We start from the raw sequence: 27,250 nt of genomic DNA on the forward strand, positions 1-27,250 counted from the left end.
TATCTGGGGATGTAGTGCGATTCTACTCTGTGAAGCAAATTTTCAAATGGCTTGAATATGGGTTCAAGTTACTCCTAACAGTAGCTCGGGTTTATTTTTAAATCATTAGGATCTGAGTAGGATTTGGATTTGTAACTTTGATGAAACAAGATTACAGTCGACCCCCAGGATATGGCATCCCCACCATAGGACGTTTTCACCTTATTGTGTTGAGTAAAATGTTTCTTCATCCCCTCTTAATAGCATTCTTTCCCGACTATGCGACATAACAAACTAATTATTTTGCATACTACTACCAAAAACTCCCTATCCGTGATGGTTAAGACAAGTTACGTCATATTATGCCCATCAACGTCATCCAAAATGCTTTTCTTTGATTAGTTTGTATCACAGCATCATAAAAATTATATATGCTTAACTACCTCCCACAACGCCTTTTTCTTCATTTCAAAAACTCGTCTGCTACGTAAACGTTTTCCTCCTTTTTTTAATTGTTGTTGTTGTTTTTGCTACGGGTCCTAAGGCTTGCTAATGATAGAAATAAAACATGGTCACCATGTAAACATAGCTTGCAATTCTCAAGAAATATGAAGAAGGTACACGAATTGCTAGCCCCGCTAGTTTGAAAGCCTATCAACGAACAGGACGGACTATATTATAACTCGGAAAGCTTCTGAGGGGATGATAATTCTTGCAAGTGGACGTTTTAAAATCAGTGTAATTTTTCATTTGCAGTTTCTTTACTGCATCCACCTGTTACTCTACTCGGCCAGCTCAAGTCATGTCACCACCAAAAGTAAAAACCATCATTTTCTTTTACAAATATGCAGTAGGTAATTCTAACTATATCTTATTTCATTATTTGAATGATTATTTGTGGGAGACTTCGAATTTGGAATGATATTAGTCTTGTACCATAGATTTTTATCCCTCACTATAGAGCAATTTCACTTTGTGATTCCCACCTCTGAACCGATTAATGTCATATCCCGGGGGTCTACTGTACTGATGCAATGTATGCCCTCTCTTTGATATTCTAGGTCCCGACCTTACACTATGAAATGCATGAATAGTAAAACACATCGGACATCAATTTCCCATCAAATACAGTGCATTACTTTTGGGCACATAATCCTATGGAATTGTCAAGAGAACAATACTCGACACGAGAAACAAATAAACAAAGAAATGTGTAACCCCATTCCTATTTAGTGTTAAAGCAGAGGGAAATAAAAGCTTTACCCCAGTATAAACAGTCTTTGGACCACGTTTTTGCGGGATCAAGAGCGGATTATGGAATAGTAAATCATGAGCATGTGGAGCGCGAGCGGAATCACTGGAAGACGGTGTGGTAGGTGGGACATTGATGGGATTTCATGTACTTGATGGCAAATTTGAGTTCTTTGCTCTTCTTGTCCCACTTGTGGATGGACATGAGCAGCAGTTGCTGGTCCACTTTGCGGCCCATGATGAGAAAGTTGGAGCCGAGGCCGTCCAGTTGCGAGCATGGGCAGTTGGCTCCGTTCTTGATGTAGAGGACCAGCTTCTTCAGGTCCTTTTTTCGAAGTGTTCCTTGCTTCAGAATTTTCTTCTTCTTCTGGGCTGCGATCAGCTTTTTGTCGCCTTTCTCCTTTTTCACCTCCTTGATTTTCATCTTGAGGACTAAAACAAAACAAAGGGGTAGGTCAGGGTTTGCAACCTAACTTGTTGAAAGGGTCATAGTGTACAAAAAAAAGCATATGTTCGAAGCCACAATTAACAAATAAAAGCTTTATACAAGCCTTATGTGGTAGGCAACATACTGTATATAGAGACAGTATGTATCTATTTTCATTGGAAAACATTTAATGTCACTTACAGTGACGAAGCCAAAAATGTTGGTGTCACATTTGACCCGAACCTGTCTTTTAAGTTACACGTTAAAATATTACTACAACAGCTCGTTCCATTTTGGCATTAGGGCAAAAATTCAGTGTATGCTATCCCAGTTTGATGATTAATTGGTTTGTTACCTGCCGTCTCGCTTACTGTAACGTACTACTCTCCATTCTCCCGAAGTCTCAAAAAAATCAAAAGCTTGCAGCTGATATAAAATGCTTTAGTGAGGCTTTTAATTAAGCCGATAGTCAGTTTAAGGTGTGAAGCACATTGTAAAGTGCTTTGGGAGGTCTTCATTGACTTGAAAAGCGCTATATAAATGGAGACCATTTACCATTTACCATTCAAATCGTATTCGTGATGACAACCAGAACAATTTACTAGTACCGTATTTTCCGCACTATAAGGCGCACCTAAAAGCCTTTATTTTTTTCAAAAGCTGACCATGCGCCTTATTTATGGATCAATTTTAAAATTGCAAAGTTTTCCAACTAACTTGCAGCCGCCGACTCGATTTTCCCCCTAACGCCAAGTAGTACGCAGTGTATGCTTGGATTTATTTACCGGCGTTTCATTGGCTAACCAATGTGTCAATCATCATTTGAATCAATCACTACTGGCTAAAGTTATTCGGAGGTCAAGGGGCGGATCCTTTTTATCATTTACAGGCTGGCATTGGCTTAAACGGCAACACAAAGCCTGCAATTGGCCAAAACAACGGTGTATGCTGGGATTTATTTACCGGCGTTTCATTGGCTAACCAATGTGTCAATCATCATTTGAATCGATCACTATTGGCTAAAGTTATTCGGAGGTCAAGAGGCGGATCCTTTTTATCATTTACAGGCTGGCATTGGCTTAAACGGCAACACAAAGCCTGCAATTGGCCAAAAAAGATGAATGTTTATGGCACGTGGCTGACGGCATAGAGAAAGCATTTTTTTCTATTCTGTATTTGACATTATTTTATTCTCCTGGATTTACTACCCTCACGGATATAAGAGGACATTGGCTGCACATTATTATGAACACAATGACTTCGGTGAGCTACTTCGGGTTTTATATTGTCCCTGTATCTTGTTTCAGACTGAACTCGATGTTTCTGTGATAAGCGGTGCAGATAATGGATGGAATGGAGTGTCTATTTTTAAATTCAACTCAATTCCAAGTGTTTATTGTCATATGCACAGTAAAGTTGCGAGCGAAAAAGAAAATAGAAACTAAGAAATGTGTGGCATTTCTTGAATCCCAAGACTTTAACCTTCCGAATGATGGTACGATGCATTTGAGTGACATCGTACGGACACCGCATCCGCACGTGTTCTCGACACGTATTTGCGTCTTTGCAAGCTTTGGGAATGTTAAGGGGGTAATAAGTTGGACTTAACTATCTGACTGTTTTGTCCACGTTTCCATTGTAGCGCCTTATAATCCGGTGCGTTTTATCTATGTCAAAAATTGGACCAAAAACTATTTTTTCGGGGTGCGCCCTATAACCCGGTGCGCCTTATAGTGCGGAAAATACGGTAAATAAGGATGAATCCTTGAAAATTAATATTTCAAGAAATGTTTTCTTATTTTACTGGAGCAAAAATTGTTAAAAAATCAGCAAAATGATCTAAATATTCTTTGTGATTAGCTAAATAATCCCTAAAAGGATTTTTTTGTTAATTGTTTTCTGAATGCAGTAATCTCATGTTTTTTCTTTCACCACCATATCTTCTGTATTAACTACTGTAGGCCAAACATAATAAATTTGACTTACATCTTGTTTGCATTTACATGCATGTCACCTTTTAGTTTTATAAAGTTCAAAGGAACGTTCAAGACCTGGAGTGGAATCTTTTGGTCGCACTGTGTTTAAATAACAAAATGAAACCTCAAGTACGGTTATGACAGATCCTCTGAGGGCAAAAATAAGTCACTCTCCTTGGGGCCCGCAATGAAAACCAGTTGCATGCTCTTCATTAAAGGTTACACAAATTCTACTATGAACTTGAGGAAGTCAGTTTGGGTTGTTTTGAAATATAATGTATGTGGCTTGTTTGAAGGAAATATTTTTTTTCTTCAAAAGTAAGTCACAAAGGGTTGGTCTTTTTTTATACTTTTTCTGAGTACAATTCCGTTTTGTTGTCTACTCCCAGAGGCCGAAAAAAAAAAAAAACCCTCGGCCCCCGGGCACATGCGGCCCATCAATATTTTTTATCCACTCTTCCAAAAAAATTGTATAAATAAACTATACAGCGTATACAGCGCATGAAATTAAAACTACAGAGATTCAATATAAAACATCAGAAAGTTAAACCAAAAACTTGTTGTAGAACTTAATTATTATGAAGTATAATTTCACAAGGATTTTTTAAATTTTTGTTCATGAAGTGTTTCTGTCCGTAGAAGAGTTTCATTGTGTTATCATTTTCTATTATATTTTGTGAATTTCCAGTCTATTAGGCGCACTTTCTAATTTCTGACTTTTTTTTTTTTTGGTGTTGTCATGATGACTGATTTGGATCACCTGTGCCTGCTCGTTTGGCGCCAGCCGCTGCGAGCTACCTGATTGGTTCCCTGTCCTTTTCAAGCCCCGTCCTGTCACTCTCCTGTTGTCAGTCCGTCAGCGAACCTCTGTTTCTACAAGGCAAGCGCTTTGACTGTGACACCAGTCGGTCCCGCTTTTGCACCTGTTTTTCCTTCCGCCCGTTCTTGATCTCCCTACTACCTGTTTTTGACCTCGACCACATTTGCTCTCCCATTCCGGCTTACACCCCGTTTTTGATCCAGACCCAGTTTTTGCTCCCCTGTTCTGGCTATCGACCTGTGTTTTCCATCCTTGACACCGCCATATCCCGCTCCGGAAGATCCACTTCCGTATTCGGATCACGATCCAATTGTGTGAGCGGCTTGCTTCCCGCCTCCAGCGAGCACCGGATCGCAGGCGCTGTCCTTCGTCTTTCTATCAATAAACTTGTGGTTAACGCTACGGATTTGGGTCCTGATTCCGTTCTGGTCGTGACAGGAGTGCCTTATGGTCCGGGAAAATATGGTTAATAAAGTAATACTTATAAAAAAAAAAGTTGTATTTCTCATGTGTTTTTTTTTGTGTCCCCACCCCCCAGAAAAATTTGATTTATGGAACTGCGATCAAGGCCCACATTTAAAAAGCTGGCTACATTTTTTGTACTTGTTCTTTTTTAACCATGTACTTATTTATTTATTAAGATATTTGTCAAAATCATATAAAAAGCATTTTGAGCAATCTTAATATAATTTTGAGTTTTTAACTGCATATTGATACCAAATTCACCAAAATGTTAATACAGTACATGCCAACCTTTTGACATTAAAAGGAGTAGATTTTATCACTCTCAGTTTTTCCGTGCAAAACACACTTCATCAACAGAACATTCAAAAAATGTTCTTGAGTAAAACGGGAAGCGGCAAAGTTCTACCAGAACCAAAATCTAAGGCTGGTGTTGGAGTGGTTCATTCACGCGCAAGTCTCGCTTCAAAATGAAGCATTCGCAGTCCAGCATACTAGTCTACAGTCAATATTTCTTTATTTAATTTAAAAAAAAAAAACGATAAAAAAAAATTATAATTGAAAGATGTTTTTATAAAGAGATAAGTGGTAGTCTAACCTGCAAAGCGGTAGTGTCTTTAAATATGGATGATCATTTCATGTTCATATATTTTTCAAAATCAGTGTTGCAGTTGTTCTATTTTGATCATTAAATGCTCGTAATGAAAAATGCTTTTTATTCTTGGGTGGTTTTATTTGTTGTCATTGTTTGCATTATTGGTCTCCACCAGGGGAGGAGGCCAATTAAGTTGCTGAAATCAAACATCTACATGTAGATGCCTGCAAGTATATCTATTAATGAACACCAAAGGAGAACAAATGGATCAGTCCATCCATTCATTTTTTGCACTGCATATACAGTAGGGTTGCGGGGAGGCCGGAGTCCATCCCAGTTACATTCAGGCAGTGGGCAGGGGACACCCTGAACTGGTAGTCAGCCAGTCACAGAGCACACAGAGAAAGACAAATCACTGGTTCATTCACACCTATGGACAATTTGGACTGGCCAAGTAACCTGACATGCATGTTTTTGGAATGTGGGAAGATATCGGAGTGCCCGGAGGAAACCCACGCAAGCACGGGAAGAAAATGCAAACTCCGCACAGGACGGCTGGGAGCTGGATTCGATCCCATACCTCACTTAGACGCTTGAGTATCAGGGTTGAGACTTTATCGGGGGCGGCAGTAGCTGAGGAGGTAGAGCGCTCGTCTTGGGATCAAGGGATCCCAGTTCGAATCCTGGCTCGTCTGTGTTACATGTCGAAGAGTTTTTGGGTAAGACACTGAACCCCTAATACCCCCAATAAGCAGGTTAGCGTTTTACATGGCTGCAATACAAGGCTGCTATTGGGAAATATGGAGCACATTGTAAAGCGCTTTGGGAAGTCATTGACTTGAAAAGCGCTATATAAATGCAGATCATTTCATTTCATTTCAAACACAAAATGTTTGCCCACCCCTGGTCTAATCATTCCAAATGCGGCCTAAATTGATCTGCAGGTTTGTCTTTTCATCATGCCTTTTGACGGGAATAATACAGCATTGCTCAAGCTAAGAATGTCGAAATCAGGCCGGAGAGACTTGGCTCGATCGATCCAACAAAGCTCTGAGTGGTACCACCAATCAAGGCTCCCGTTGAAAACTGTTTAACTCAACTTTAGAGAGACCAAAACGGAGCTGCCAACCACTTGAGACAGGAATCCTCTGGCTCGGCCGTCTGACAGCTGAAATTAATCACAAACTGGGCAAAAGCACTGCCGAGGACCTCTTGGAAGTCGGCCATCGCACTCTTGGGTTGCCTGTCTACTGTTCCATAAACATCTCCTGATACGCGAGGGCCGCATGTGAGGAGATAGCGTGTTACCAAGCGGAATGTGGGCGCTTTGCTTTGCGGCTTGGTATGAGGTGTCTGACTTCGGACCTTTGCGGGCCTTGGCGTCTCCGTATGTGTGAGAGAATAGTTTCAGGTAAGCAAGGTTCTTGTGAATTCACAATCGACAATAGTCACTGTAATCATTGTTAAAGTTGATACCTCAAAAAACCCAAAATGAAGTTGAAAATATTAAAAAAATATTTATAAATATAAAATTCGTACAGCTGTTTATATTGGGTTGTTCGTATTTCCACGACCATGAGGCCTACATAACACACAGTCAGTCTCTGATTTTATTCAAATTGTGCGGTGCCCCCTATCGTGCGGTTGCGCAATATGTGTGACGTAGCTAAGGACACCATATAACTGTGTGGGTGTGTATACAAGGCGAGGTTTAATTGCAGAGCTTAGTGCTCAATTCAGATTTTTGGGTAAAATCCAATATTTTTGGGAGATTAATTACATTTCCAAATAAATGTGACTTGCTTGCGATCTCCTGTGACTGCTATGAGTCTCTTGTGTGAACACGACAAGTGTCCTGCTTGTGCAAGAGAGGAAGCGTACATCCATTGTTTGCGGAAGTAATCATGGATGCTAACACCGTAGCCTGTCTAGCAATTTAAAAGTTATTGTGCTACTGGAGCCTGAACAGATTTTTGTACTTAAGTATTAATTCAAACCAAAACTTTTCTTTCATTGAATGATTTCCGTGTTTTCGTCCGCTAGGTGGGTTGATTTATAAGCTATGCGAAAGAACATGTAAACCAAAGACTTATTAAGATTAATGAATCAAAGGTTCGCAAGTGGAGGGAGATGAACAAAAAACCGGACCCAATTCTGTGTGGTTTACTTTGTAATCAGTACCGCATTTTTAAATACAGACGCTCCCAGATTTATGATAATTTCACTTACGAAAAACAATGGATACGATCATTTTTTCCGGGATGTCAAAAAATATTCAGATTTTGCTGTAAGTTAGATGTTGCATTGTGCGCACCTTTTTCCGAGTACAGAACAGTACTGTAGTGATTATTTCCGCCGCTACCGGCGTGTGGTGCTGTGAGAGGTCACCCAGCATCCAACCCGAAGAAGAAATCAGCTTCCTCTTCCTAATTTGTGTGTAATCATTCTATACTGTATCTCCAGCACACTAAGAACTTTGACATTTTTATTGTCAATATCTCGTGCATCCATTCAATATGGTTGGTGTGAAGTGTAAATGAGAGGCAGGCCGTTTCATTTGAAATGAAAGTGGAATATGGAAGCTTGATGTTGTTGAGTAGATGGTTGGATCGATTTTTTCTGCCACTTTTTATCACGGTGGAGTAAGTCGCCTAACTCTTGAAGCCCATCTTCCAAAAGTAAGTTAAACTTAACTTTTTATATTTTCAGAGAATAGTATTTTAGAATGTTTTTTTTTTTAGTACAAAACAATGTAGTTATTTATACAAGCCTTAAACATACTTATATAAACCTTAAACATACAAAATATAGCACTGAAGCAACTTACAAACAAATTCAACTAAGAACGATAGTTCGGAATCTCGTTTGTAAGTAGGGAAGCGTATGTACACACACTTGTCTGTGTTGTGAGGCGACCGCAGCAGAGGGCACTCACACCCTATTGTTCGGTGTGCCCTGTGTATGTGTTAAATAGAAAAATAAAACCAGCTGTAGAGACTGCGCCTTTTAACACTGTACGCCCTACGGCCGTGAAAATATGGTACAATAAATGTGGATATATTTACAAGCAGTCAATGATCCGACTGGCAGCAAATTATTGCCAGTACAAATGTTGTCATGATTACTGATGCGAGGCACCTGAGTCGGCTCCTTTGGCGCCAACTGCCTCGGACGCTGATTGGCTGCTCAACTCCTTTTAAACCCCTGTCTTCCTGTCACCCGTTGTCAGTCCGTCTGCGAACCTCAGCCCATGCTAGGCAAGCCCTTTCAACCCTGACTCTATTCTGTCCTGATTCCTGTTTCATTCCCGGCACGACCCCTTTTCTGAACTTGATTATGTTTCTGCTCCACCGCCCCGGCCATCAACCTGTTCTTCTCCCGCTCTCGACACTGCCTTCGCTCGCCACGGAAGGGCCACTTCCGCGTTCCAAGCGATCTGCTACCCGTGACCGCCCATCACCGGATCGTGGGTCCAAGCCCTTTCCTCCTTCTAAATAAAGCTCTGAAAAACAAACGCAGATCGGTACTGTCTCCTTTTCTGGTCTGGAGCTTAATTAATTTCAGGATCGTGCTCGTAGCTCAAATTGCTCGAGTAACGAGCAAATTTTCACAATACGAAATGATTAAAAACGAATCCTGTCCTTCAAAGAGTATCCAAGGGAACCCTAAATGTCTCACTAAAAGTTCAACTTTTGTAATGAAATTAAATGATCTGCATTCATATAGCGCTTTTCAAGTCAATGACTTCCCAGAGCGCTTTACAGTGTGCTTCACATTTCCCAATAGCGGCCTTCTATTGCAGCCATGAAAGACGCTAACCTGCATATTGGGGGTATTAGGGGTTCAGTGTCTTACCCAAGGACACTTTGACATGTAACTCGGACAAGCCGGGATTCGAACTGGGAACCTCTTGATACCAAGACGAGCGCTCTACCTCCTGAGCTACTGCCGCCCAGCTGATTTAGCGTTTTCAGGCAATTTCTCCATCAGCATATATTTTGTGATCTATTATCAAAGAACATGACTCAAGATATCACATAAGAAAACGGTAACGTGAACCAGACTTGAAACGACTTCAAAGCAAACGAGCGCAATATTATTAACGTGCGAGATTAAACCGCACTCGGGTTTTACAATAGTATCACGGAGTCGTCCCTCGCTTTCATCTCTCGGCGTATACTCGCGGCATTCTCCCCTCGTTTGTCAGCCGGGGGCTCACATGAATAGGCAGAGGAATGTCTTGCTCATGTTTCTTTTAAACAACTGAAAAGAATCCTTGCTAGGTTCTCTGATCTTTAGTCGCACAGCGATTAGTAATACTGCAATCGGTCAGCCAAACCGATTTCACGTGAGGGGATGGAGTCATGACCGAGACGTGCTTTGCGGTGCCTGTTTAGGGTTGAAGGGATGTGATTTAAAATGTGATGGATCTTATTAGTGTTTTATAGGTGTGGGTGACATTGCCAAATGACATAGGAGTTTTGAGAAAGTTTTTTTTTCTTTATTGCTGATCCGGTCACATTTTAATCAAATGGGATTCGTTCCCGGTGAGGGTTGGGCTCCGCCAGGGCTGCCCTTTGTCACCGATTCTGTTCATAACTTTTATGGACAGAATTTCTAGGCTCAGCCTTGGTGGGGATGGAGTCCGGTTTGGGGGCCTCAGCCTTGCGTCACTGCTTTTTGCAGATGACGTGGTGCTGTTGGCTTCCTCAGGCCGTGATCTTCAGCTCTCGCTGGAGCGATTCGCAGCCGAGTGTGAAGCGGCCGGGATGGGGATCAGCACCTCCAAGTCCGAGGCCATGGTACTCAGTCGGAGAAGGGTGGTATGCTCCCTCCGGGTCGGGGAGGAGGTCTTGCCCCAAGTGGAGGAGTTCAAGTATCTTGGGGTCTTGTTCACAAGTGAGGGTAGGATGGAACGGGAGATCGACAGACGGGTCGGTGCAGCGTCTGCCGTCATTCGGACCCTGTACCGGTCCGTCGTGGTGAAGAGGGGGCTGAGCCGAAAGGGAAAGCTCTCGATCTACCGGTCGATCTACGTTCCTACCCTCACCTATGGTCATGAACTTTGGGTCATGACCGAAAGAACACGATCGCGGATACAAGTGGCCGAAATGAGTTTCCTCCTCAGGGTGGCTTGGTTCTCCCTTCGAGATAAGGTGAGAAGCTCAGTCATCCGGGAGGGACTCTGTAGAGCCACTGCTCCTTCGCGTTGAGAGGAGCCAGTTGAAGTGGCTCGGGCATCTGATAAGGATGCCTCCTGGACGCCTCCCTCGAAAGGTGTTCCGGGCATGTCCCACCGGCAGGAGGCCCCGGGACACGTTGGAGAGACTCTGTCTCTCGGCTGGCTTGGGAACGCCTCGGGGTCCCGTCGGATGAGCTGGAGGAGGTGGCTAGGGATAGGGACGTCTGGGCTTCACTTTTGAGGCTGCTGCCCCCGCGACCCGACCTCGGATAAGAGGAAGACAATGGATGGATGGATGGATGGTTGGATCATTTATGTGCCTCTATTTTATGCACAGAGCAAGTATAGTAACGACTGCTGTATATCATGGATAAATGTGAATGGTCTGCATTTATGCAGCGCTTTTCAAGTCAAAAAAGACCTCTCAAAGCGCTTTACAATGTGCTTCACACTTACCCATTCACACACACACACTTACTTACCTATAGCAGTGTCAGCCATGCAAGCCAACTACTTGCTTATTTATCTATTTTACTCTTCCTTTATTGTTGTGTCCTACTATATGTACAGCGACCTTGGGTGTCCTGAAAGGGGCTTCGAAATACAATATATTATCATTATTAATATTATAATTATTATTATCGGGGGCGTTAGGGATTATTAGTCCATCTAAATGCCGTGACTTATTCTCAAAAACTGCAGTGAACATTGACAAATGTCACATCACACAGAGTGACTCAGTTAAAAATTTAGGTGTCATATTTGACCCCGATCTGTCCTTTCAAACACATGTGAAGAAAATTACTAAAACCGCTTTCTTCCATCTTCGTAACATTGCTAAAATCCGTCCTATACTGTCTCAGCCATGTGTAATCTCGTTGGAATCAATGATCCCACGTTGATTTTAATGACAGGAAAGATTATTTTAATTCAGTAAGCAAAGTGAAGCTCTTCCAAAAAGAACACTATACGTTAACCCTTTGGTAGAAAATGTAGCTAATTTTAATTTAGGAAGGGCGGCACGGTGGATGGGTGGTTAGCGCACAGCCCTATGGTGCGGAGGTTCGGGGCTCAAGTCCAGGTTCAGCAGCCTCCCCATGTGGAGTTTGCATGATCTCCCCGTGCCTGTGTGGGTTTCCCTCCAGGCACTCCGGTTTTGTCCCACATTGCCAAAAACATGCATGTCAGATTATTTGTAACATATGGCGTGAATGTCTCAGAATCAGAACAGATGGTGGACCCAGTGGCTCATCGTTTCACAACAAATTTTATCGCGGAAGCTGAGAAGTCAGATACGGGAAAGCAAGTGCCAGCAATCCGGCGATCGCTGGGCAGGAGGGGCAGGGAGTTCACGGAATCAGAGGTGGTCGGAACGCAGGAACGAGTCAAGTAGCCGGGACGGGCGATCGGAGCGTGGTCGATGGGCAGAAACGAGTCCAATGCGGGAAATCAGAGCGTGGTCGGTGGGCAGAAACGGGTCGAGTAGCCGGGGCGGGAGATCGGAGCGTAGTCGAAGAAAGGAAAAGGTCAGGGAGCCGGACACGATCGAGAAGCCCGTTTCAGACGAGTAGTATACAGTTAAGGACAGGACAGACGGAAGCCAGAGTCAAATAGTGCTTGCTTTGCATGTGCGGAGGTTCACTGACGGACTGACCAGGAGTGAATGGAGTATTGAGTTTAAATAGGAGGGTAACCAATCAGGAAACGAGCAGCAGCTGGCACCAAACGAACGGGCACAGGAAAAACAAAAAAATACCCTGATATTTATTTACTAGTTTACCTATATTATGAGGAAAAATGACTTTGCAAAAGGAAAAAAAATAATTCTTAAAACGAGAAACAGTAAATGTATTTTCGTTTTTGCTGTGAAATCTAGTGTGTTGCATAAAATGTACTCATTTGAAGTATTTTTTAAATATATTTCAATATAATATTTGAGGTAACAAAACAAGAAACAAGTGAAAAAATCGGATACAAATGTATACAAAAAATAAAATGTATATTTTTTCACTTTGTTTTAGTATAAATTACCTTTTGTTTAATGTTGTGGTCGTCCAACCTTGATAACCATTAACTACCCATTCACAGTTTTAACTTCTGAACCTAACATATATGCTCACACACATATAACCTTGAATTTTAGAGCAAAATATATTGTAGGACTGATAACGTTTATTATGTCTTATCTAATCTTTGACCTTATCATGTCTGACGTGTATGTTGAAAGATATTATCGTGCTACCGACATTCACAAACTCGTTTTTTCAGGAAATGTTTTTTTTTATTATGCTTATAACCATTTAGTAACTCTAGCCATACTTTGATTTTTTTACTAGCAGCACAGAGACTGTTATTTCTCATTTTTTAACAAATTATAACTATGATCTGACAATAGCAGATCCCTGGTGGAAATGACCTCCCTGTCTCACAAGGTTTTCGCTTTACAGTCTGGAAAATGATGGGAAATTTTAAGGGCTCTCTTTATTGCATTTTCCCCGATATACGACATCAACAACAAATTATTTTGCACCAAAAAACTTACAAAATTTAGTGTTTGTACGTATGAGTGTGTGTGTTTGTCATGTCCTGCACGGTTGTCATGGCACCCAGCTGGGCCCGCCCCTTGACACCGGCTGACCTGCATTTCCTGATTACTCCTATGGGTACTTAAACGCATCTTTTGGAACTGCCCTTTGCCAGATCATTGTTTACCCTTGTTGAAAACCTGTTCATTTTGGACTTTGTTGCACTTCGGTGAAACATTCTGAGAGATTCCTGCAAGTTTTGTTTAATCCCGTTAAATGCCTAGTCTGTAATTTTGTCTTCATTTGAGCCTGCTTTGTTTTGTTTTTGGTCCATTTGTGTGTTGGACTACTTTTCTTTCTCAATTAAAGTGACAGATCGTCTACGCAAATGAGTTCCAACTTCCTGCTTTTCGACCCGTTTCGTGACAGTGTTACGTCTCTATTACGCCTGTATTCTATTTTTCAATGTCATATAAAACGCCGGTCTGCTGTTTGTTTGCATCATGGTATCATGAAAAGGCTGCTATTGACTATAGTACTTCCCATACTTCCTTTCTCTTCGATCAGTTCCATCTCTGGTGTGATTCTTAAAAGGTTTTGCAAAATACTGTTAAGTTTTTTGTACTTTCTTTATTCACTTTCAGTGATTCTAAAGGGAGAAGAAAATACATAATAACCATGGAAACAGAGCGCAATATAATCAAGAAATAAGAAGAAGGCACACGTATCGTTGACCCTCGTTAAGAAATGTGTTTTTGCAACTCAATCTCGAAATATTTTATTCAGATTGAAACAAGGGATGATGGATAGCGGGCGACGGGGCAGATGAAGAGATTGCCACTGCTGTTGCATAATAAACGTCCATAGTCTCCAAAATTCTGTCGAACCCCTGGTTATGCCAATCAGCAATTGGGACAATTCCAGAGAATGAGGAGTCAATTTGTTTTGTAAGGGCATGTCATTCCTTGCAGGTGGAATTCTTCATTTTTATCTGCTGCCCCCCCCCCCTCTGCATCCACCCACTTACTCCACTGTACCAGTCATGTCACACAAAATGTAATTAGAATTGTGTTTTTCCTTTAAATGTAGATTTTTAATGATATTTAATAATACACACATATGTGACACATAAGTAATACTTATTAGTAGTCCTTTTTTGATAATTTAATGCTTTAGGGCAGAGGTGTCAGACAGGCGGCCCGTGGGCCAGATCAGGCCCGCCAAGGGATTGAATCCGGCCCGCGAGACAACACTCAGAGAAGCACAAGAGAAAAACAAGCTGCAGGTTGAAATATGTCAACTCAATGTTGCCAAAGCCAGGTGCCTCGGACAAAGACCCTGTATTTGTATTTCTCTCTCTCTCTCTCTCTCTCTCTCTCTCTCTCTCTCTCTCTCTCTCTCTCTCTCTCTCTCTCTCTCTCTCTCTCTCTCTCTCTCTCTCTTTCTCTCTTTCTCTCTTTCCCACCCCTTTTCTCCCACTCTCTGTCTCTGTCTCTTTCACTCTCTGTGTCTCTCTTTTTCTCTTTTTTTTCTTGCTCTTTGTTTCTTTCTCTCTCTATGTCTTTTTAACTTCTTTTGCTCTAACTTCCTTTTTTCCTTTTCTCTTTCTCTCTTCTTACCCTTTGCGTTTTCCTTTCTCTTTTCTCTCCTTCTGTCTTTCTATTTCTCTTTGGATTTCTTTCTTCCTCTCCCTTTCTTTTTCCCCTCTCTCACGACTTTTTTATCTCTTTTGTTCCTCATGCTCTCTCCCTCTCTCCCTTTTTTTGTTTCTTTGTCCTGCCTTCTCTCCTTTTCCCTCCTTTTTCTCTTATTTCTTTATCTCTCTTATTCTTTCTCTTTAATCTACTAGTCCGGCCCCCGACAGAATGCTTGTTCTATCCTGTGGCCCCCGAGTTAAAATGAATTTGACACCCCTGCTTTAGGGTTTTTGGTGTGGTAAAAACATTGGGTGATTACCATAGGTTTTTATCTCCAGCTACATGGCAATTGTATTTATGATCTCTACCTTAGAATGGATTAATACCGTATCCTGGGGGTCTATATACTTTTAAAATATATATATATAATATTTAGGGTGGCACAGCGGCTGGGTGGTACCATTTAAATTCTTATCTGAAGGCGAAGAAAGTCATTTTTTTCTACCTGTGAATTCGGGGTCTAATGTACTTACCAAAATCGCTGGCACAGTAGTGCTCCATGATGGTGTCCGCTTTCAGCTCGTTGTCACAGGGGGGACACACCTTCGACACTAATGGGAACACAACCAAAAGCAGCACGTTAAAAACAACTCTCTAGCATGATTACTCATTGGCGCTCTGCAGGTCCGAATAGCTCAAATCCAAATCCTGCGTTTGTACCAAATCATTAGCGTTTTTTGGAGCAACACCCCCTCCTTCACTGTCAGAAGTGATTTGCCTTGCAAGCGTTTCACACTCCAGTAGACATTAAGATATTTGACCTGAAATGACGCTGCAGAAAAAGGGTTTACTTATGTGCTGTTCGTGTTTCGGTGGAGACGTCGAGGTTGTGAAGGTAAACACCTGAGCAAGGAAAGCTCAACATGTAATAAAAACAAGTGACCTAGCAAAGTGGGTAGTTTAGTTAAAAAATTTAGCAGTGGGGCTAAACTAAAAATGATTGATTTGATCATAGGGGTCCGATACCTCGGCAATGCATGAATATTACACAACAGACACATTAAACTGGACCATACTTGGACTATTCTTGCACTACAGTCACTTTCAACTGTGTTTTATCTTGTTTTTATCTTATAGTCTTAAGTCATCTTGAGTTCATCTTTTATTTTTATATTTTGGATATTCGTAATATTCTTTATATATACCGTATTTTCCGCACTATAAGGCGCACCTAAAAGCCTTTATTTGTTTTCAAAAACTGACCATGCACCTTATAATACAGTGCGCCTTATATATGGATCAATATTAAGTCGCAAGGTCTCGCGACAAAGGCAAGCAGCCGCCGACTAGATTATTCCTCGTAGGCGATGTGTTTCGCGGTGTATGCTGGGATACATATGCCGGCGTTTCATTTCCCAGCCAATGTGTCAATCATCATTTGAATCGATCACTATTGGCTAAAGTTATTCGGAGGTAAAGGAGGCGGATCCTTTTTATTATTTACAGGCTCGCATAGGCTAAAGGGCCAAAACAAAGCCCGCAATTGGCCAAAAAGATGAATGTGAATAGCAAGTTTGGTTGTCTACGGGATAGAAAAAACATATTTTACCATTCTGTATTTGTAGATATTTTACTCTCCTGGATTTACTACAATCACGGTTGTAAGAAGACCATGATTGCGTATCATTATTAAACGTGAGAACTTCGGTGAGCTATGCGGCTTTACATTTTCCCGGTATTTTGTTTTAGAACGATCCTGATGTTGCTGTGATGAGTTGAGTGAATTAAACTGAATTCCAAGTGTTTATTGTCATATGCACAGTAAAGTTGTGAGCGAAAAAGAAAATAGAAACTAAGGAATGGTTGGCATTTCTTAAATCCCAAGACTTTAATCTTCCGAATGATATTTGTAATGATGCATTTGAGTGACATCGTACGGACACCGCATCCGCACGTGTCTACGACACGTATTTGCTTCTTTGCAAGCTTTGGGAATGTTAAGGGGGTAATCAGTTTGACTGAATCATCTGACTGTTTTGTCGACGTTCCCATTGTAGCGCCTTATAATCCGGTGCGTCTTATGTATGGAAGATATAGGACCAAAAACTATTTTTTGGGGGTGCGCCCTATAACCCGGTGCGCCCTATAGTGCGGAAAATACGGTACATGTACTGTATATAGTTGCTTAGTTATATTACGCTAGTAACTGTGTGGCCAGCAAAGTAATAATTTCATTGTGCAGGGAATCGTGGTTCTTTATTATGCATATAACAATAAAAACTTTGAACTGAATTGAACTATTATACATCCAGACACCTCCATTTACATATTTAATGTTTCATTAGTGTTATGTAGACCATTTCATCAAATTGGAAATACAGGAGTCATTTATTATGCGCCCTTTTTAAACATTACATTTGTTCTTACATTGTTGTTACTGCATTATAGGTCGATGTTGTATTATTTTTTTTTAACCTTTTAATGGTTAAAAACACTTGTCAAATCATGTTTATTTGTATTGCCCTTAATCACAAGGAGTCTTAAAGGGCTGCACAGACTACAGACTATTGCAAACGACAGACTGTTATTACACCATCCCCTGATCTAAAACCTACAAGAGGGCAAGGAAAAACTCAAAAACCTCAGCATGAGGAGAATTAAAAAACCTTAAGAAGCGACCGCACATGAGGCCATCCCCCCATCGTGGATGACCAGGATGCTGCTTTAACAAACAATCGCATTCAAAATAAAATGTAAAATAATTCAAGTACAATAAAAAATTAAAAAAAGAATAAAAAGAATGCCCGGCTTAAAAAGTCAAATTTAACAACCATATGTTGGCCTGGAGAGCGGTTGGCGCCACCTAGATGTACTGGCCCAAGACACACCACATTAAATGTCACCCTACGACCCTCATTGTTAAGATATCCAACTATCACCAAAAGTGCTTTGCCAGATTTAAATGAGCATAGCAAAGACTAGGGTTCTGACTACACAAGGACCACAGTAAGATGGCATATTTCTGCAACAAGAAAAGCTAAGTGGCTCACTTCTGCGCGCCATGACAAACAGCAGTAAACCGTAGTAAACAGGTTTTTTTTTAAAGCCTGGTGGGCCGGATGAAAAAGCCTTTTGGGCCGTGTCTGGCCCAGAGGCCGTAGTTTGCCCACCCCTGGTCTAACATTTGAAAAAAAAAAAAAAAATCCTCCCACTGTAATATCTAGTATGTTTCCCCTTTCCCCACGTCTAAACTTCCTGTCACACGTTTACAGATGTAAACACAGCCAGGCTACCAGCCAGCCTGAGTTGGGTTAAAAGTCAGAGTTGAAAGGTTATCACCCTAACCCAAAGTTTGGTGTCTGGCCAGATAATGAGGTAGGTCAAAGTGTACGATGCCCCGCTGCTCGGGTCGCCACGAGGTGAAACCCCCGAAGCATTACGTCTCAGAATGACTGACGCTTTCTTCAATGAATCAGCCTTCACTCTTTCTGTGAGAGGATCATTTAGTTTGGGATGCAGGCCTCTAACTGTCCATATTAGAAAACATTTAACTGGGTGCAATTCACTTGGCACACAAAATATGGTCTTTAGGAAGTAGTACTTTGATTACTTGGCCTTTCACTAAATAGCATAAAAACCTAATTAATTGGGCCCTTTTCAAAGTTTCTTAATTTTCCTCATGCTGGGGTTTTTGAGTTTTCCCTTTCCCTCACGTAGGTTTCAGATCAGGGGATGTTGTGAATGCTAATGACGGTTTCTGTAGTCTGTACAGCCTTTTAAGACTTGTTTGTTTAAGGGTCATAGAAAAAAACTTGACTCGACTTGAAAAGTAAAAAAATAAAAAATAAAATAAAGAATAAAAATAAATAAATATAGTATTTTTTTTAAATTGAAATAATTAATAAAACATTAATATATATTTGTTAAGTTAAATGATCTTAGTCCACTGCCCGGTTACGTCGCATAATTTGTTTTATTTTTAATGTATGAATGTATTTATTTATTTATCTCTTTATTTATTTATTATAATTTTAGATTTAGTTTTTACAATCAGAAGAATCTGCCAACAGCCATAACACATCATCACTTTTTTTTAGGCATTGTTATTCTTACATCTGGAAAAAAATAGAGTAAACAAATAAGTCTTATTCTTGAAAACAGTAAAATTATCTCTCGGTAGAAAAATAATGTATATTTTGCAATCTTATTGAAAAAAAACAAAGATGTGGCATTATGAATTCCCCTGATAATCAGTAAAGACGACTACAATTTTAACCTTATTTTGAAACTAAACCTCTTTTCTCATGATAGGGGTTTTTCGCTCCTATTTTGTTGTAATTGAACTTCTTTGTTGTACTAGTGTTTCTATTTTTTTCTTGTTTTACTAAAAAAAGAGTTAAAAACATATTATTTAGAAGGATATTTTTTTCTACGAAGTTTCCCCTATTTCAAAATAAACCTCAAGTTTCTTATTTTAAGAATATTGTTGTTTTTATTTAAATATAAATACCTAATTTTAGCATTAGTCCCCCTATTATTTTACCAGAAATACAACTTTAAGTTAAAAACAGTATTGAAAATGATATTTTTCTTCTATCTCTCTCTTATTTTTAAATTAAACCTCAAGTTTCTCAATTTAAAGATAGTATTTACAATATGTGTTTCTTATTTTTAACTCATTTTTAAATAAACCTCGTGTTTCCCGTTTTAAGAATGTTTTTAATTAATTATCATTCACTTGTAACAGTCCCCATATTTTATTTATTCTTGTTTGTTTTACTACAAAAACAAGTTAAAATGTTGTATAATGGGAAAAGTAGTACATCAAATGGAAAAAAGTGACCATGGGCCAACATGTTCTTTGTTTGTCTATGCCACAATTCAGCACTCATGTTCGTATTTCTCTGTCGGTTACCATCTCTATTTTTTCCGTCACTTCTCTCTCTCTCTCTCTCTCTCTCTCTCTCTCTCTCTCTCTCTCTCTCTCTCTCTCTCTCTCTCTCTCTCTCTCTCTCTCTCACTCTCTCTCTCACTCCCTGTCTCAATCATTCGTTATCACTCTCTCCTAACTCTCTTTCTCTCTCACTATCTCCCTCCAAAATCTCTTGAGCTTGTCATATATGGCCAGTCACTTCCGAGTTCAATTTTTCCTCCTCACAGCTGTCGTCACTGCTTTTTCCTCCTATCACGACTAGTCCTTTACCCCCTTGTTGGCACCAAGCCTCCTTGGTTCCTTGCTAGTTCGTTGTCTTTCTCGTCATGCACAAAGCGTTCTCGTCTCAGCTCTTTGTTGTGTCTGGAAGATGTGTACCGCCTGGTAAACCTTTCGACCTCGTTGCCTTCCTTCCGAAAAAGGACCCCCGTTGATTGTACTTATCTGTGTTTCTGAATTGTGCTTCCTTAAGGAGGTTCTTGACAGTATACTTATTTTTGTTCATTTTGTATAGTGTGTCCGGGTTGTCCATCTGGCATAGAGGACAAACATCGGGTGAACTGCCATATTGTTGGGACAATTAAAAGTCGGCACTAAAGCTAGCAATGTTTTTAGGGGAAAATAGATGGATGGAAGAAAACACTCAAGCTCAAGAAGGAAGCACAAAGCGCTCCCAGGAAGGCTTGAGTCAAGAGCACAAACCACAGAAGTGGAGTCCTAAAATCCATCTTAAAAGAGAAGAATCCAGTCAGCACTGATTGTAAGTAAAATGATCCAAAAACTCGTCTGTTTAAAATAAAGCAGTTACATCTCATTCACTCTGCAGTAATTCATGTGAGTTCCCTGGAGGTTTGGCGTGTTGGCGGCCGGCCCGCTCGAGTCGGTTAAGGAGTTTGGACAGAAAAGCGACGTTTGGATGCCTGCAATGTGGCGACTGTCTGCAGCATCCAGTCACTTGTGTTGTGCGCTGATATCCGTGCCAGTCATTTGCACGCCCGTCCTCTTCCATGAAGTTTGTCATCACATTTGGACAAACTTGACTTGCAAAGCACCATTCCCGTGGTCAGCGATGGATTGTGTTCGCATTTTTTGTACTGCATTCTGGGAATCCGAGAACAGTAGTTCGTAAGATACTCACTATTAGGATGAATCGGTTTCTCTTTGATTTGTTGAGAGTAATACAGACACCCCCCCAGGGTCACGGAATCCCCACCTTACGATATTTTCACATGTGGAACTATATGTGTTTTAGTGTCCCTCAGTGTGACAATTTCCCCATTATACAACAAAATATATTCTTATAACTATGCGAGTCGTGCACCCCTTATGTCTCTAAAATGCCTGTCTGCTATTTGTTGACGCCCTATATCGTTATCACTATTGTCTTAATACACTATTGGTCCTTGCAGTAACGCAAAAGAGAAGCAAGAACATGATAACCCTGGAAAAACTTTTCACTGTTACCCAGCTATTGTAATATCATTTAGTTATCTTATCTTTATCTTTAAAGTTACATGTTTAATGGTAGACATATAATTTTGTAGTAAACAATGCACCCTTCCTTATAGTTGATGACGATAAAGACCTATTATATTCTATTCTATTCTATGCCATGCAATGCTATGCTATGCTATGCTATGCTATGCTATGCTATGCTATGCTATGCTATGCTATGCTATGCTATTCTATTCTATTCTATTCAAGTCACATTTATTTTTATAGCCCTTACTCACAAAATGGTTACAATTAAACCATCCCCTGATCTTAAACCAACATGCTGGCAAGGAAAAACTCAAAACCTCAGGATGAGGAAAATAAAAAACCTTGAGAAGGGGCCTCAAAAGTGGTAATCCCCCTTCCAGGATGTTTAGGGTGCAAAAAAAATAGCATTGGGTAATAGCACACAAAACATAGAGAACATCTATTCTATTCTATTCTATTCTATTCTATTCTATTCTATTCTATTCTATTCTATTCTATTCTATTCTATTCTATTCTATTCTATTCTTTTCTATTCTATTCTATTCTATTCAAGTGAAGTCAAGTCAAGTCACATTTATTTGTATAGCCCTTAATCACAAAATGTCTCATAAGAATACACAGGTTACAATTACACAATCCCCTGATCTTAAACCAACATGCGGGCAAGGAAAAACTCAAAACCTCTGCATGAAGAAAATAAGAAACCTTGAGAAGGTGCCTCAAAAGTGGTAATCCCCCTTCCAGGATGTCCAGGGTGAAACAGATTTAGCATCGGGTAATAGTACACAAAACACAGCGAACATCTATTCTATTCTATTCTATTCTATTCTATTCTATTCAAGTCAAGTCATCCCCTGATCTTAAACCAACATGCTGGCAAGGAAAAACTCAAAACTTTAGCATGAGCAAAATAAGAAACTTTGAGAAGGGGCCTCAAAAGTGGTAAGATGACCAGGGTGCAAAGGATTTAGCATTGGGTAACAGTCACACAAAAAATAGTAAACATCAATAAATAGCTTCTATTCTATTCTCTTCTATTCTCTTCTATTCTATTCTATTCTAATTAGAAGCCATATATTCTCCTGTAAGCTACTTATTTTATGTAAAAACATAACTGTAATAACATATAACAGTAACAGCATATCCAGTGACATTCCTCAAACAAAAGATGATTAAATGTCAGCATGTCGTCCGAGAATCTCTCGACATGTCCCTGGCCTGAAACACACATGATATTTTCTGATCCAAGGGGAAAAAAATGTGTGTGGCTCACAACCTCATCGGGACTCTACGTTACGAGTAGCAAAACGTATGACATAAATACGAGGTTGTGCTGGGGCTTTAACGCAGCGTGTGATTTAGGTTGGAAAGCCTACATGTGTAAATGTAGCATGCAAACGGAGAGAATTGGGGGTGTAAACATGCAGGGAGTCCCCCTCCGCCTCCCCCATCGCAGCACGCTTCTTGCAAACAGCAGGAATTCAATACAGAGTGAGAGAAAATACATTTTGAAAAGGTGTTTTTCCACGCGTTGGATCACATTTTCCTTTTCAAAGCGTTAAGGCCACATGAGTAGCGTTCATTGTGCTGCCAAGGTGCTGACAGACTTACTCCTAAAAAGGGCAGTAATTTATACTCGCTACATCACTGACAGGATAGACAATATCTTTGACACTTTGCAGGTTCCAGCCGACAATGAGCGCTCTGTCATTACATTCCGCAGACCTATCGTGAAGGCAATTCTAGCAGAAAGCTGCAACAAAATACAAATGTACATATGTTTACACTGTTGACGGATAATTTTGCTCATTTTAAAGTGTCAGGTTTTCAATGTAAATATCTTGAATTTCTGTCTCAAGGTAATTAGCTTGTTTTTATATTACTAAATATAAAAAAAATGTTTCTCATACACACACACACACATGAAGTAACGCTTCAATAATCAGTCTAATTGCATCTCTTGTATGTTTATCAATCTTATATTCTTTTATTGTGAAATGCTCATGTGAACTTTCTCCCTGAAGTATAATAAATTACGCCCACGTTGTGGGCGGGGTCTCTTTCCCTTGTAACAACATCACATGAAGGACGTGAGGAAATCTGCTCTTGGTATGATTCGATTTTAACTATATATATGTATTTTATTTGGGTAAATATGGCCACGAAATAGTCTTAATAATGATTGACTTTAACAAAAGGTACATTGGGTATTGTTTGACCGCTAGATGACACTGTACTGTTTAATGCGAACAAAAAACAGTGCATAATAAGTGTAGCAGCAAGGTGAAAGACAAACATGGTGGCGACTACTAGGTATGGATTACACTTCTTGTTGACTGCCAATCAGTGCCCGGAAAATAAGGGCCAGTACTTCAATTTGTGCTTGTAAAGTGATAATTCAGCAAAGTATGAACCTTTTTAGATACAAAATATGCAAACAATAAAATGGTGTTGGAATACTTTATTCCAATATATTTCACTCTATTTAGAACATTATTTTAATCATTTGATGACATAATTTATGATTTACTGTCGGAAAATGAGAATACCAAAATAATTTCTTTTTTTTGGAAGGTTACCCAAAGACCAGGTACACATGACAAACTGGTCAGTTCAAAAAGTTAGGTAAAAACATTTTCTGTTATGGTTGGAAAACATGACTTGTATTGGTTGATTTCTCAGGACATTTCTGTTTCATTTTCTGCTCTAACTGTGAAAATGCCACGGTTAAATCCATCCATATTTAGAGGGTGTCACAGTTGTAGCCATGCATATATAGTGTAAGTCTTGAGTTTGGTATTTTGGTTTGGATTGGATTAATAAGCAAACATTGTTGTACTTTACTTATATAGATGATGTCATATTTGAAGCCATTGTGTAAGTCTATGCTTTTGGCAAAGCACATACAAGCATATCTTGTAAACACACGGTACTTAACAATGGATCTCACTTTGGAATGAGGACCAAACAAGCACAGTACTTTGTTGAATTTTGTGAGTGACTTGACTGTGTCAGGGACGGAAAAACGGTTCGGTAGCCGGGACTGGGAGAACAAGGCGTGGTTGGGGTCGGAAACGAGTCGTAAGCCAGAACGGGAGAGTAGACGTACTCGGGACAAAACAAGGTCGTAAGCCAGGACAGGAGAACAGACGTGGTCAGGAGAAAAACAGGTCATAGCTGGAGACAGACGGGTGCAAAAACGGGAAAGGTGGGAGTCAGGGTCGAAAAAGATTTGCCTAGTATTCACTGAGGTTTGCAGATGTACTGACAACAGGGGACTGACAGGACTGAGTTCAAATAGTGACAGGGAGCAAATCAGAACCCGCGGCGGTTGGCAGCAAATGAGCGAGCACAGGTGAGTCACATCAGTAATCATGACACAATGACGATTTGCGCGTTAATGTCTGCATGTAAACGTAGTTAAAAACCCAATTTAGTTTTCTTTTTTGGGAAAATTTGGTGAGAAAAATTCTTGGACAGGTTCTTTTTACCCTTGTGAGCGTGTCCTGGGGATGGTCTTACATGCTCATCTAAGAATTTGTGATTCTTCTCACAATGTCCGCCTCTTGGCCTTTGGGCGGTAAGTGATATGTGTTAACTCACTTTTTAACACAGACATAAGGGTACATATTGAATAGGTGTTTTAATTATATACAGATTTAGTTTCATGTGCAGGTTCGAGAGTATTCTCTATTCAAGCCCCGGTGCTGAGGAATGCTCTGCCTTTTAAGATTTAATCTGCAACCTCAGTGGGACTGTTTTTCTAATTTAGGCTTGAAAAACACTTGAATTTTCTTAGCTTATGAATGACCTATGTTTCATGTTGACGATGTCTATGTATTGTTTGTTGATGCCCTTACAACACCCATTTTGGCTTAGTCATCCTGGAAAGGGGATTACTTCAGCATGGTAATGTGTGGTCCCTTCTCAAGGTTTCTTCATTTTCTTCATGCTGAGTTTTTAAGTCTTGCCTTCCCCTAATGTAAGTTTTAGATCAGGGTAAGGAGTAATAATAGTCTGTAGTCTGTAATAGTCTGTAGTCCTTGCAGCCCTTTAAAACTTCTTGTAATTAAGGGCTATACAAATAAACATGACCTGACTTGACTTGACATGTGCGTGTACAAGTGAGTATTCATGCTCTTAGGTATAAATCTTTATAGAAATGTGTCCATGCAAGCGTATTTCAAACTCCTATCTGACTTAAGTAGTCAGGAAACCCTAATAATATACAGTATGTCGGTTAACCATACCGGCCATTTTTTGGGGGGTTGAAATGATTGTTTTGTCTCGGCAGGAAGGTGGTAGAAAAAGGGTCTTCTGTTTTCTAAGAACATCTTACAAGAGCCGCAAAAACATCATGTCACATAGTTGATGGCCGTCCTATGAAAACAGCGTGACCTTTTTTCCCTAATGGAATAAGTTGGCGCTGCATATATTTACCGCAGAATCGTTTCCCACTGTTATTATGTGGGATCGCTGTCACTTGGCTGTGAACACTTTTGATTAAAAGCCAAGATAAGTCACACGTGGTTGATGGACAGGGGCTGAAAATGACGTTTTTTTTGCAATCCCCCAACGTGGAGCGTAAAAGCTAAATTTACAACTTTGTGGAAGTCTCATGAACTTTAAACAGAGCTTTTTGTTCATTTGAATGTAATAAACATAACGGAGGGGGAGTAAATCAGTGTAAGGACGAAAAGAAAATGCTAATAAGCACATGAAGTTAATAAATGGAATTAGAACAATGAAGCATTTTTTTGAAAGAGTCCTTGTAAAAACTAATTCCCCCCTTTTCCACTTCCGATTCCACATCCTTTTCACCCTCGATCTCTTTGGCAGGACAATTGCTCTTATTCCCTTTCTGTCCAGGGCGCCCTTGTCCTATCTTATGGAGTGATTAGCGGCAGTGTGGTAGGCTAATTGGTTCCCCTTGCTAATTGCCCTGCTGGTTGCCAGGTCCAACAAAGCCACAGTAGACTGAAACAATAGGTAAGGAGGGGGAGACCTCTCCAACTTCTCCACAGTTGATAGACTCCCATCAGGTCCTTCACTCCCCCTCTAAGCACTCATCACTATTGTCAACAAGCTGCCCAAGTAGCCTGCTACACACTCCATTGTATGTTTAGCGTATTCAGTCTGAAAGGAGTTTTTTCTGTTAGATTTATTTGCTCGTTCATGAGGATTTATTGGATTTTAACATATAAAAACCCACAATTAGGAGGAAACTAAGCTGATTGACGAGGCCGTTATATTTAGCATCATATTAAGTTTTTTTTTCTATTGATTGATCAGGACAATACAATCAATACTCTGCGATTCATTTAGAAAAATAAACAGTGAAGGGTGAAACCCTATTTTTATTGTTATTTTTTACATTTGCAGTATTACACAATTACTCTTTTTGTGCACAGAACGTTTTGTCAACATTGTGGGTTTTATAGAAACTTGCAAGAGAATTTGCATGCTTGTAATGTAAAATTGGAAAGATGTTTTAAATATGTATGCATATTTAAATCCAACAATATTGTGGTTAGTGCGCAGAGGTTAGTGGTTTAAGTCCAGCTACCGCAGCCTCCCCGTGTGGAGTTTGCATGTTCTCCCCGTGTTTGCGTGGATTTCCCCCGGGCACTCCGGTCCACCCCCCCCCCTCATTTGAATAATTTCGTCAATAATTTAAAGGTGTCATTGTTTTTTACAATATACGTGTCAGGATCTAGCATTCAGTGTCCACAACTGCACCTAACTGTCCCCACTGCTTGTATCATTGACATTGTCACATCATGTTGTTTTGTTTTGTCTTCCCTTTTTCTGGTTTGGAAGTGTTTTGTTAGTTGTTTTGAGAACACTAGTTTGTTTGTTACTTTGTCCCTGCTTCCCTACATACAGGTCCACCCGCGACTTTGTCACTATAACACTCTGGATTTTAAAAAAAATCGTATCAGCAGAAGCTAGTAATGTGGTAGCACCTTGATTTCACCTAA

General features: G+C 40.2%; 1 protein-coding gene across 1 annotated transcript in view; it reads right to left on the minus strand.

Moving 5' to 3' along the window:
* Window positions 1-744: 744 nt before the first annotated feature.
* The window catches only part of sfrp5 (secreted frizzled-related protein 5), a 30,259-nt gene continuing 3,753 nt past the window's right edge, over window positions 745-27,250 (minus strand). Inside the window, exons 2-3 of the mRNA XM_088351810.1 lie at window positions 15,388-15,465; window positions 745-1,662 (exon numbers count right to left, since the gene is read on the minus strand). Coding sequence (XP_088207936.1) covers window positions 1,334-1,662; window positions 15,388-15,465 — 407 coding nt within the window. The 3' untranslated portion in view covers window positions 745-1,333. The remainder of the gene's footprint in view (window positions 1,663-15,387; window positions 15,466-27,250) is intronic.

Source organism: Urocampus carinirostris, chromosome 13, assembly GCF_059441175.1.
Source record: "Urocampus carinirostris isolate Australia breed hairy pipefish chromosome 13, RoL_Ucar_1.0, whole genome shotgun sequence".
In the NCBI taxonomy this organism is placed as follows: domain Eukaryota; kingdom Metazoa; phylum Chordata; class Actinopteri; order Syngnathiformes; family Syngnathidae; genus Urocampus; species Urocampus carinirostris.